General features: G+C 41.9%; 1 protein-coding gene across 2 annotated transcripts in view; it reads left to right on the top strand.

Annotated features, from left to right (window-relative positions):
• Rbms3 (RNA binding motif single stranded interacting protein 3) overlaps positions 1–13723 on the top strand; it is a 675207-nt gene that overhangs the window by 431894 nt on the left and 229590 nt on the right. For both annotated transcript variants that reach the window (XM_038323829.1, XM_038323830.1), the window contains exon 5: positions 9690–9847. In XM_038323829.1, coding sequence (XP_038179757.1) covers positions 9690–9847 — 158 coding nt within the window. The remainder of the gene's footprint in view (positions 1–9689; positions 9848–13723) is intronic.

Genomic DNA, 13723 nt, shown 5'->3' with positions numbered 1-13723 from the left:
GGGTAATCTCATGTCCTGACCAGGACTGTACCTCAATAACACATTTCTGAATATGCTAAATATAAAGTTGAGCCTTAGCCTTGTGCCAGCATATTCTAGGTAGAAGATTTTTATTTATTTTTTTGAGAGGGGTTTTTCTGTGTAGCCTTTGCTGTGTAGACTAGAGTGGCCTCAAACTCAGATATCTGCTTGTCTCTGTTTCCTGAGCACTAGAATTAAAAATGAATCGCTATGCCCAGCTAAATGTTCATATATTCGCTCTTCTTTTTCTCCTCTTTCTCCTTCTCATTTCTTTTTTCTCCTTCCTCCTTCCTTCCTTCTCTTCTTTCTCCTCCTCTTTTTTCTTCTCCTTCTTGTATGAATTAATGGTAGAATGTCATAATAAATTATGGCAGCATGAACACAAAGCTATAATCCTGTACTTATTTGAAGGAAAATCAAGTAATCCTTAACAAAACAGGAGATGCCTTTCTGTCCTGGGATGCTCAGCAGCTGGAAGATATAGATGCCCAAAGTGGAAAAAAGAGACCAAGAAAATGTGGAATCTGTCTCCAGTATGGGGCTGCTCTCTGTAGCTTTGTGGCATGGTGGTATGTTATAAGGAAACTATCAAGAGGGTGCAGTATTTTCTAGTGTAAGTCTATCATATTCTCACAGGGCAAAGCATCCTCCAGAGCTTGGGGTGCTAATGGTTCTGAACTCAGAGAGCAGTGTGACCTGTGGTTCCGGTGTGACGACATGTGGCGGGCACACAGGAAAGCTCATGGGCACCACATGCAGACTCAAACTCACTTGTTCAGTCACACACATGTGAAGTCACAACTGCCCAAAAGATGCAAAACAAAACTCACCCGGGACCAGTGGCTCAGGTTGCCAGCGATCCATTTTGCTACAAGTTCACTCTGTATTCTCATGAACTAAGCCTCTGACTGGACCTGAGGCTGTTCAGTCATTCACCAATGCTCCACTTACATTAAATCTGAAATAATTAAAGACTCTGTATCATCTGTCTTTCTTAGAAAACTATCTATTCATTTTTACTTTGGGGAAGTTGTTCTCAGTGGAGTCTCATCCATATGCTGTGTTCATTTGCAGCACGTAAACATTGTACAACACTAAGATCAATAAGTGTATTCTCTGCAAATATTTGCATTGATGATGAGGTATGCCCCAATCTTCTCTTCCAGGCTTTTGAAATGTGCAATACATTCTTGCTATCTGTAGTTGCCATCCTGGGCCAAAGTCCCGCAGCCCTTCTTGCACCCATGTAACTGTACCGCGTCTGTAAATCAGTCTTCCCCCTTCTCTCCATACCCCTGCTCTTCTGAGACTGTGGCAGCCCCCATTTTAATCTCAACTTCTTTTCTAAATATTATTTTAACATGTGTGTGTGCGTAGCCTTGGCAAAGCACTGTTGTGGCGGTCAGAGAACATCACTAAGGTGTCTGTTCTCTTTTTTGACTGTGTGTGCCCCGGGGATTGAGCTTGGGTCATCGGGATGGACAGCAGACATCCTTACCTGCTGAGCTGTCTCACTGACTCTCTGCTCTCAGCTTCGGTGGAACCAGCTTGTACATCCCCTGTATGAATGAGTTTGTGTGCCTGGCTTGTTTCATTTGACACAGTGATCTCCAAGTTGTCTCAAATAAAGAGCTTCCATTCTTGACGTGACTATTAGACCATGGCGGGTAAACACATTTGCTTTAATCATTCTCAGTTGACAAACATTTTCTGTGGGTTTCCAGTCATGGCTATTTTGAATAGTGCTGTGGTGAGGATGGGGGTACAGATGCCTCTTCTGTCTGCTGAGCTCAGTTGCTTCACTGTATCTACTGAAAGGACAACAGTTGATGAAAACAGCCTCGAGGGCAGGCCACTGTGCTAACCTAGATTTGGGCATGCCTTACACTGTTCCGTAAGATCTCAAAAACAGTTTCCTGGTGGGTGTTTTCCTGCCCAGTGATTGAGAGGTCTGCTCTAGATTAGCTCTTGAGAGCTGGTGAAGTAGGATGTCTTTGTTCTTTACCAGAACGCCTCTGGCTATATCATCATTTTATGACCTTCTGGGAAGTTCAGAATGTTCTATCTCCACCCAAGACATGACTCAGATCCCATTCTCTTAACTCCTGATTACAAGCCTGAAGCTTCTGTCCCCAGCATTACGAGGACCTGATTATGAGACAATGGTCCATCCGCAGTGGCCTCCAAGCCTAGCACCCAGCTACCTCCCTATCAGTCTGACCTAGATGTGGGATGTGTTCCCTCTCTACATGAGCACCCCTTTGCTTATTTAAATACTGCTGCATTCTGACGCTGTACTAACTACAAAGAAAGCTATCTGAAACAAATTGATCACATTTTTGGTCATTTATATACATGGAAAACTTGAGGGAAAGAAAAGGGGGGACTCATTTCAGGGGAAAATATATTCTTGGGCAAAATGACACATTTCTATTCACATTAACAACAGAGAAACTACTTCTCTAAATTCTTTATAAACAAGGTTAATAAAGTAAGGGATGAGTCAAGAGAGCCCTGTTCGGGTGAAGAGATGCACAGACAGTCCAGGATGGAAGAGTTGCTGATGGTGACACAGACAGTCAAACAGATGGCAGATGTATGTTTTCACAAACTGAAATCCCACAGTGTTCATTCAGCAAGTGTAGGGACAGGAAAAGGGATGCTGGCCAATATGGGGACTCTATAACTAAGCAAGAATGAGTGAAGCAATCCAGATATACTAACTGTTGTATCGCCTACCTTCTCTAGAGCCATAATGTGCCATTTTCTCGTCATCAAATCTTAAAAAGTAAACTCAATATTATAAATTGGTAATGTCATTGGACCAAGTGTAAAAGCTCAAAACCTTATCTGTTGCATGTCTAGCCTACTTCAAATCCATCAAGTGACCTTGGGACAATTAACACCAGTCCCTTAATCTTCATTTTCTCTGTGTTAAATGACAAAATCAGATAAATTTGTTGTCCCTTGTGTTCATTCTGAAGCTACCTCTTCTTAAAGAGTTAAGCCAATGGCTGAGGAGGTGGTTCAGTTGGAAGACTGCTTACCAAGCACACTTGAGGTCTTTGGTTCAAACCCCAGCACTGCATAGGGCAAAGATGCAGACATCTGCCTTGATCCTGGTACTCGGGACCCAAGGTTTCAGGGCCAGGTGTTGAAGATCATCCTTAACTACATAGCAAGCTCCAGATTAGCCAGGAACACGTTAGACACTGTCTCAAAGTAGAGACGCCAGTAAACTGATTAAATTATTGAAGAAAAAAATTAATGTTCTTTTAGCTTGCGACTGTCACAGGTGAAATTCTAAACAGTTCAAAGCACTCATTTGCTTTATGACACAATCAACCTTCCCTCAGATGACTACCCATTTAAGATAAGTCTGCTGTGTAAATAACATTGTAAGTAGAAATACAGGGTATATAGTCTTTTAAAGTTCATTCCACAAAGACCTGGAATTCTATTGTCAGCCAATATATTCAAGACTAACACTGCATTTCAAGGGATGGAATTATTTAATGAATAGCACTGCCCAAAGCTGTATTCTCTCTGTGAATACAAATTAAGGAATGACCCCATCAAATGGTATATTGTCTCTGTGAATACCAACTAAGGAACTGGCCTTGCTGTTTGAATTTAGATTCAGAAAACAGCTTACTAGGCAATCCCTTGTGGACTGTGTTCTGGGTGTTCACAGTACATTGTTGAGTTGCTGCAGCATGCTCAATGCTTACAGAGTCTGGACGTGGATCTGAGTTGGGATTAACTAGCCTACAGAAAATGACAAAAATCACAGCACCTACATTTGGGACAGTGGTGTAGGTGTCTTGGATTATTCAACTTCTCCCAGGGCAAAGGAGCACAGGGGGCTGGGTCATGAGCCTGCCATTGGCTGTGGCCCAGCCACTTGTAAGGTCTGGCTGAGTGCAGAGACTCTTAAGTGTTTGAATATGTATTTCTCAATGTATGTCTTATAGAAAACCATTTTGCTCCTAGTGAGAGGGATAGAACTCTGTTGCTAAAGTGCTTGCCATGCAAGTGTGATGGTCTAAGTTTGATCCCCAGGCCCCATGTGTCATAGTTACAGTTCTGTTGCTGAATATCACACCATCACCAAGGCAATTTATAAAAGAAAACATTTATTTAGGGCTTACAATTTCAGAGGGTTAGAGTTCATGACCATCACTGTTTATGCATGGCAGCAGGAAGGCAGGCATGATGCTGGAGCAATAGCTGAGAGCTCGCATCTTGAGACAAGACCCACAAGGCAGAGGATGTGCTAACTGGGGATGGTGTAAGCCTTCTAAAGCCTGCCCCTAGTGACTTACCTTCTCCAATATGGCCACGGCTCCTACTCCCTCCCAAACTCTCCCACCAACTGGAGAGCAAGTATCAGACATAGGAGCCTATGGGGGACAATCTCACTCAAACCCCACCATGAAAAAACGGGAGACTTAGCATTTGATGCTTTGCATTGGGAGAAAGTGTAAGTGGGAGGCTCTCTGTCTAGCCAGGCTAGCCGGATGGGTGAGGCCAAGATCAACCAAAGACCCTGTCTCAAGGGAGGCAGATGGAGTTCCTAGGTGAATACCGGAAGTTGCCCTCTACCCAGAGCAGATTCTTTCCAGTTTAAAGCACATGTTCTAATGTGCTCTACCTTTCTTCACTGAGAATCCCCTTTGCATCAGAGTCAACTAGAAATGTCAAATGCATCCACAAACAATTCCTTAATCTGGTCACTGCTGTGAGTAGTGTTCGATTCATGGCAGGAGACCCAGACCTTTTCTGTTACAGTCATAACATAAAATTGTGACTTTAAATGAGTTTCAGTCCTAAAGGCATGTTGATTTTAGAGAACCCTTTTAAATAAATAGTATGTGGCAGGCAAAAAAAAATATCCAAAAGCTGAATTGCAAATGATTGAAACTTGTGGAACACTGAGCTGGTTGAAAATACGCTGAACTGGTTGTAAGTCTAATGCTAACTCTGCCACTAATTATCAGATTGTCCTTGGGCTGCATGATAAATCTTTCACGGCTCTCTTTCCTCATTATCCAATACAAGCGCTGATATTTGCCAAAATACCTTTAGAGTTATGATGGGAAGATTAAAATTAAGTGATGGATAGTAAAATACTGTAAAAGTTGAAGGTTTATGTGCATAAGGTTCATTATTATGTATGTGCAGCATCAGAGAGAGAAGGAGAGAGACCTTCAGCCAACTAATGGAAAAATAATCTCATTTTCTTATTATGATTCTGACATTTGAGGTTTGTTGGTGATAGGATATTGTGTGTGTGTGTGTGTGTGTGTGTGAGAGAGAGAGAGAGAGAGAGAGAGAGAGAGAGAGAGAGAGAGAGAGAGAGAGAGGATAAAGGAGAGGAAATGAAACAAGGATTTCCATTGTATATTTCCCACATAGGCACCATTCCCAAATGCTAAAGCTGTGTGGCCTTTTGTTCAGATAGATGAATTCATTCTTAACATTTTCATGGTAATAAAAGTGTTTAAAAAGTACGTTATGTTTAAATAACAAACACAGTAGTAGCTTTTTAATATTTCATGTGGATGAGTGTTTTGCCCACATATATGTATTACACAACATGTGTGCAAGCCCAGAAGAGGGAATTAGATCCCCCAAACTGGAGTTACTGATGGTTGTAACTGCTGTGTGGGTGCTGAGAACTACAAAACTGGAGTTACAGGTAACTGGAAGCTGCTGTGTGGGTTTTGAGATCCCCCAAACTAGAATTACAGGTAGTTAGAAGCCACTGTGTGGATACTGAGATATCCCCCAAAATGGAATTACAGATAGTTATGAACTGCTGCGTGGATACTGTGAACCCTGAAACTAGAGTTACAGGCAGTTAGGAGCCACTATGTGGCTGCTGAGAACTAAACCCAGGTCCTCTAGAAAAGCAACAAGTGCTCTTAGCCACTGAGCCATCTCTCCATGACAAAATCTTATTCATCTCTGCCGGGCGGTGGTGGCACACGCCTTTAATCCCAGCACTCGGGAGACAGAGGCAGGCGGATCTCTGTGAGTTCGAGGCCAGTCTGGTCTACAAGAGCTAGTTCCAGGACAGGCTCTAAAAAAGCTGCAGAGAAACTCTGTCTCGAAAAACCAAAAAAAAAAAAAAAAGAAAAAAAAATCTTATTCATCTCAAGAATTAATAAAAATCTGTGACTTATTTGCATAAAGTTGTTAAGAATAATGCAATTTAGTTCTGTATCAAAATTATTTTTTGACCTAAAATAATATTTGGAATTACATTTTTTTTTTTTTTTTTTTTGGTTTTTCGAGACACATTTTTATAGTCTCTCAATCTTTTTAAATTCTTATCTTTATTTATTCCAGAAGATTTTTTTGATTCCTTTTGCCAGTTTAATCTCTTGTTTACTCTTGAAGCTAAGGTTTTGTTTGGCTAAAGTATAATGATTCAATTAAATGTTCGACTTATTTTGATATTTGTGATTAATCATAGCATTCTGACCCTGTTTTGTTTCTGAAAATACAACTGTTCCAAAATACATACTACTATATTTCTATTTATTATTAATTCATATATGAATTATAGAAAACTTACACATACAGATAATGCTAGCAGTTGTGGTTTTCTTGCTATTAGGCAAAGCTTGCATAAGCATTGTTACCACTGAATGAAACGTTAGACATAATGAGGTCATTTGCATACAAGAATTCCTGCTTGGTCTGTGATGGCAACACTCAACTCGATCAGTTATGGGAATCATTTCAAGGGCCTTGGAGTCCATAATTCAGTACCTCAAGATGGTCCTGAGAATTGTTATTTCTATCCAGTTTCAGGTGACATTTTAAAATTTTTATTTATTTTAAATTTTTTTGAGAGAGAATCTGATGATGCCCAGATAGCCTTCATAATCACTATGTAGCTGAGGCTAGCCTTGAACTTCTTACTCTCGTGCCTCCACCTCCTGAGTGCTGAGATCATAGGTGTACATTGCATACCTGGCTTCGGGAAGCATTAATACTGAGGTTCTAGGTCACAGCATGGTGCTCACTGGTCTAGCCTGAGGCAGCATCAAAGAGCAGTACAACTTGTGGCCTAGAGGGTGGTCTAGGGAGTATACCCTGCCTTTCACACTTGTCATATAGACAAGCTAGGGACTGACTGTGCCTTCTACAAAGTGGGGATTTTATTGTATAGGGCTAATGAGAGAAAAAACACACGGTAAGTACCTGGGATGATGGCTTACCATTTGTAGCCTTAGCAGACTGGTGTATTGAGACTGGTAGAGAGTGAGCAGTAGCTGGTAGGAGTACCCTCTGCTGACTGGTTGGCTTGCCAGGGCTCCAATGACCCATAGTAAACCACAACCTGAACCTAGTGAGAGGAAAATTCCAGACGTAAGTTCACATTGATAACTGTGAATTGACACTCTTCTGAATACACAGTGAGTGCTTTCATTGACCTGCTGTGGTTGTAAGTCAGTCCTTCATCTAGTGTATCTGTGTGTACACGGAGGCAGAGCTATGTCTCCTGACCACACTGTGATTTATTACCCAAATAATCACACAGAAACATATTAATTACAAACTCTTTGGCCTATTGGTCAGGCTTATAACTAACTAGCTCTTTTATTTAAATTAACCCATTTCTATTAATGTATGTATTGCCACATGGCCATGGCTTTTACTGATCTGCTGTCATCTTGCTTCTTGGGTGACTGGCTTAAGTCTCGACTCCACCCTTCTTTCTTCCTGTATTCAGTTTGACTTCCCTGCTACACTATATTCTGCCTCACTATAGGTCAAAGCAATTTTTATTATCAACCAATGAGAGCAACATATATATTCACAGTACCCAGAATGCTACCTGCCTGTCAGACACTCGGAAGCTCTACCAGGCTTTTTCTTTTAGGCCATCAACCAGCTCCCAAACCATGATCCAGACTTATTATTAGTTTTGAATGTTCTCTTAGCTTTTTTCAGGCTAGCTCTTTTAACTTAAATTAACCCATTTCTCTTCATCTACCTTTAACCTCAGGGCTTTACACCTTTCTTCTGTGTATCTTACTTTCGCTGCTTCTCATGTCTGGCCTGCTGGCGGCAGCTGCCTGGTTTCTGGCCCAGGTGTCTCCCCTCCTAGTTCTCTCGTTTTGTTCCTCTGGAGCCAGATTTCTCCTCCTATTTATTCTCTCCACCTGCCTATCCTTTCTCCTGCCTAGGTATTGAGCGTTCAGCTCTTTATTAGACCAATCAGGTGCCTGAGGCCAGCAAAGTGAAATAAATGCAACACATCTTTTCATAATTAAACAAATGCAGCATAAACAATTGTTTATATAACTATAAACATATATATATATATATATATATGGATAGCTTTACATAGATAAAGTAATATTATGCAGCATAAGCAAATGTAACACACCTTTGCCCTGTTAAAATAATATTCCCCACAAGGAGCAATCTCAGTTGTTAGATCTACTGTTGCCCCCATGCAGTGCCTCTGCAGGCAGGAAGCATCAATCTCACTGATCAGTAACCTCCCAGGGCAAATGTAGTGGCGCTGGCCAGATGAACATGCCAACCGGAGCTGCAAGGTATTTATTTCAGGTGAGAAGGGGATTGCTCATAACCTGAGAAAAAGATTGTGTTAACGGGATGGCCAGGATCTATAGTGACAATGAGACTCCTACGCAGGAAGTCGCAAGGAGGGACAAATCAGTGACTTCTGCTGTCACCCCCCAGTCTAGACAAAGTCATGCATAATACACAGCAAGTACTTAGCAAAGATGGAAAAGAGGAACTGAAGGGTTCAGTGCCATCTGAGGTAAGAGGAGTCAATGCCTCATGGATACGGTGTGATTTTTATCTGTGTTCACATGAGCTCAGCTGTAGTGTGAGCATGTGTCTTACAAGGAAGTGTGGACAACAAGCCTGGATTTCACTGATGACAGTCATATATATATATATATGAAACATTCTGCATTGGAAAGGAGTTGAGTAAGAGGAATTGGTGGCCAGATGTGGTGATGTACACCTGTCATCTCAACACTTGAGAGCAGGACTTCATGAGATGAGTTCTAAGCCACGGTTGTGGCTGGTTTTTTTTTTTTTGTTTTGTTTTGTTTTGGTTTTTTTTGGTTTTTTTTTTTTTTGTCAGCTGACACAAGCAAGAGTCACATAGAAGAGGGATTCTCAACTGGGAAAATGCCTCCATTAGACCTGATGTAAGCAAATCTGTAGGGCATTTTCTTAACCAGTGATTGGTGGGGAAAGACCCAGCCCATTGTGGGTGGGGACATCCCTGTGCACCTGCATCCTGGGTTCTATAATAAACCAATCTGAACAAACCATGGGGAGCAAGCCAGTAAGCAGCACCTCTCCATGGCCTCTGCATCAGTTCCTGCCTCCAGGTTCCTCCTGCCTTGACTTCCCTCAGTGATGTACTGTGTTACCAGGAAGCGTAAGCTGAAATAAACCCTTTCCTCCCCAAGTTTCTTCATTCATGGTGCCTCATCACAGCAACAATTACCCTAACTAGGATAGTCACCCTGGCTGTCTAAGGTGTTTGGGAAGCTTGGGAAGCTGTGCCCTTTGAGAACATCAGAGAACTTTAGAGTGGTTTGCAGTTTAAGTTCAGTGCTTCTCAATAGACCTCACGTCATTGTTTCTTTTTCTTCCCTTAGCAACAAGAACAAGACCCTACAAATCTATACATCTCAAATCTCCCTATCTCTATGGATGAGCAGGAGCTGGAGAACATGCTAAAGCCTTTTGGACATGTGATATCCACCAGAATCCTGAGAGATGCTAACGGAGTCAGCAGGGGCGTTGGCTTTGCCAGGTAACTCTTTCTCTGTAAGGAACCTATGTGGGACCTATCTTTCCCTGGTGCTTCTTCTTAATCCCACTCTCTAGTAATATCTAGGGCCTAAAGCAATGAAAAATGCAAAATGAAATAGAATACACGTAGCTTATCGAATATTTCATCTTTCTGTAGCTTTACTTCGAGCCAAAGAAAAATCTATGAAATTGTAAATACATTGTGCTTGCTAATACATGTACACAGACTCTCTGTGTGGGTATCTGATCATAATAGTATGCATATTGAACATTCAGTCCTGTCTATACTTGCAAAGAAATTAAATCTGAGGTTGCCAGGTTCAGCCAGTATCCCAAGCAAAAGATCCTGTATAGTGGGTTTGGGAATGTAGCTCATTAGGTAGACTGCTTGCCTGGCATGCAGCAAACCTTGGGTAAAGCCCCGTGTAAACCAGACATGGTGGCACACTCTCATAGTCCCAGTGCAGGAGAATCAGAAGTTCAATGTCATCGTTGACGACATAGCAAATACAAGACCAGCCTGGGCTACATGAGATACATTTCAAAAAGACAAAGGACAATGACAAAATAAGAGCCTGTACAAAACTTCTTCCTGGTTGGCCTATGGGTTTCCAATGGAGAAAGAGGACAGTGAAGAACAGAGATAGGGGAGACCTGGGGGTGTAAATAAAAGGAGAGTTCAGGTGTTTGCATTTAGGAGACACTGGCTGTGTGGTTTTGATATTTTAGTCAGAACATGAAAAATTATATATATATATATATATATATATATATATATATATATATATATATATTTCTCTCATCGTCAAAAAAGAGAGAACAGTTTTCATTTTAAACTTTCAGGGAGTGTTTACAAAAGAGGGCCTGGGCTGGGAATAAAGTTAGATGGCCGGGTCTGCCGTGCTTTCATGAGAAAACAAAGCCAAAGAGATTTCAAAGAGCAAGCCGCTGCTTAGTGATAAGCAATTGGAGAATTAAACTGAGTATCCATAGCCCTCCTGGCTGAGAGTGGATGGAAGGAGGACATTAGGTTCTGTGGGAGTCGGGACAGTGTGGACTAGGAGTTCATCCCAAGGTGATCGGTAGAACACACATTTGTAAACCAGACATGGTGGCACACACCATGGTGGCACATACCACCTGTGCTGGCAAGGTGGGGGCAGCAGGATCAGAAATTCAAGGTCAATTTCGACTGCATAGCAAGTCCAAGACCAGCGTGTCTTGGCTTCCATCCCTCCTGCTGGCTTGCATGTTTGATTTCTTTGTTCACGGTGGGATGGATGGGTGGTTGCTGAGTGATCGGTTCCAAGATATTCATCCCATGAGATTCCTGAATAGCTCAGTTGAATGGTTTCAGCACTCCAAACTGAATCTCCTAAGAGCACTGGTCCTGGTGGATTAGGGTCCCCTTTTAACATAATTATCTGTCTCCAAATACATTGCCTTCTGAATTATTATGGGTTGGGACTACAGATGAACTTGAGATGGGGCTACAGAGTACCTCAAGGCACTAAGTCAGGGCTATTCACTTGCCTTTCACGCCAATCCCCACTGTATATTTTGGGTTTGCCTCGAGGGAAGAAAGCCCAGTCTTCTACAAAGGGCAGAATTAAACAATCAAATCATCAGATCAACACTGCAATCATGGCAGACAGAATCATGAAAGAACAAAATGCAGATATATCTCTGGAGGAACTGTGGGAGGCTGGGAGCTTTTAGTTGATTATTCTCACTGTTCTAAATTCAGCCTCTTCCTCCTCTGGAGTATTTCTCATTGAGAAGTCACAGGGCAACCTTAAAAATTCAAATCTAGGCACATCAGAGTCCTTCAACATTGCCTGAGTGATTTCATTCCACAACTGTCCCCAAGTGTCACCCCTGGCTTGGCTCACCTTCCCGGCCATGGTTCTTCCTGTCTTGTGACCTGGACAGGCTACCCTTTTTGATTGACCACCTTGTCTACAGCTATTCTGCTGCTTTCTGCCTACTCAGCTCTTAGGTACTGACTGAGCCATTTTTCTTCAGAGAATTTTTTCCTGACCTCCAACCCCAGACTGTTACTCAAGTTAAATTCTATGTTTCCCACTCCTGTAAAAGTTTTTTTCTCAAATAAAATTTATCATTGTGGCACCCAATACTTTACTTTATTTCTGTGTTCTCCCACTGTATTGCTGGTTTGTTTTCTTTTTGATTGTTAAATGGGAATACGGGTGGATGGGTGGGTAGGTGGGTGGGTGGATAAATGGGTGGATGGGTGGATGGATAGGTAGGTGGGTGGATGGATGAATGGATGAGTAGGTGGATGGGTGGATGGATGGATGGATGGATGGATGGATGGATGGATGGGTAGGGAGGTGGGTGGATGGATGAATGGATGGGTAGGTAGGTGGATGGATCGGTGGGTAGTTGAACAGATGGATGGGTGAATGGTGGATGATATATTGGTAGGTGGGTAGATGGATTGATGGGTGGGTGGATGGATAGGTGGCTGGCAGATGGATGAGTGAATGGGTGAACAGGTGGGTGGGTGGATAGATAAGTACAATTTTAACTGCATGATTATCATTCCATGGCTTTCCTAAGTAACTTAGCTCAATAGTCTTTAAATTTCGGGCTGTGACCTTGAATCGCCAGTTGAATTCTTCAATGGAACCCAGGTAGTTTCTTTGGTTTTGTTTTTCATTTTGCAGACAGGAGCACCTTGTGGCGCAGAGTAGTCTCGGCTTCCCCAGCACTGGGGTTGGAAGTGCGTGGTCAGCAGGCTTTTCTTCTCTCAGGACTGGGTTACTGACTTTAGAAGGAGAGTGCATTTAGAAAAAGAACCCAAGTTAAGATCCTGATTTATTTTGTCAGTCTCTTGAACATAGATGGAGAATGAGTCCTTGTTTCTCGGTGAAGTTTACATTTTAAATTTTGAGGAGCAGGACCTCCTATGATTGACTCAATGGCATGAACTATGACTATGTTTTTAGCTCTACCATGTGTTAATAGAACCATCCAGATTCCTGCTTACTCACAATATAGCATTCATTATGTTTTCTGCAACAATGGTGCCTCTTGCTTCTACTAACAGGACTAGAAATTAAACTTTGCAGAGGTCCCCCCTTTCCCATGTTAAGTATTTCACCCTTACCACCCAAACCATTTCCCCAGTCACTCATGAGTAACTTTTGATGACTAGTTGAAGTCCTTCAATTTTTTGCTTGCTCTCTTGTATTATAACAACATATAGGAAGACAGCATTGGCTGATGACGATAAGCCAATTCTAATACGAGGAGCAGTGCAGCATCACAGAAAACCACAGCGGCTTCTGCACAACTCAGGTATTAGGCTGGCTCTTTGAGAAGCCCACAGTGTTGCAGGCTCTATCAAAGGAAGATTCTGTACCCACTGAAAGAGCAGCTAGCTTATATTTGTATCTAGTAAGTTGTAACATGTGTCTTGAGAATGTGTTTATATATCTCAGTAGACAAAACCTGCATGGTGTGTCATTTGGATATCACCCTGGTCACTCCTCACCAGTAGATGTGTTTCTTAGTTTATATTCAAGAGATCTGAAATTCCTTTGACTCAAAAGAAACATGCTCCCCATTATTATTTTACTTGCAAACTATACATTAATTTTCTTTGATAACCATCTCTTCAAAGTAACAGGACTATCTTCATTTTATATTTAAAACAGTGAACTTCAAAGCTTTGATATGAATGCCGGTAGGGTGCACAAAAAAAGTTCTTCAGTGCTCCCGAAACACTGGGCAGAGTGTGAAATTACACACGCTTCATTCTTATGTTTTCCCTTAGGTTAAAGAAATTTTCTTCTAAGTTAAAACAATTTGGTGAGATCCCCCACCCTCCAGGTGGGATTTTAGAGCTGTC

This window comes from Arvicola amphibius, chromosome 3, assembly GCF_903992535.2.
Source record: "Arvicola amphibius chromosome 3, mArvAmp1.2, whole genome shotgun sequence".
Lineage (NCBI taxonomy): Eukaryota > Metazoa > Chordata > Mammalia > Rodentia > Cricetidae > Arvicola > Arvicola amphibius.
The sequence above is the reverse complement of the archived record's forward strand: the minus strand, read 5'-3'. Positions and strand labels throughout refer to the sequence as shown.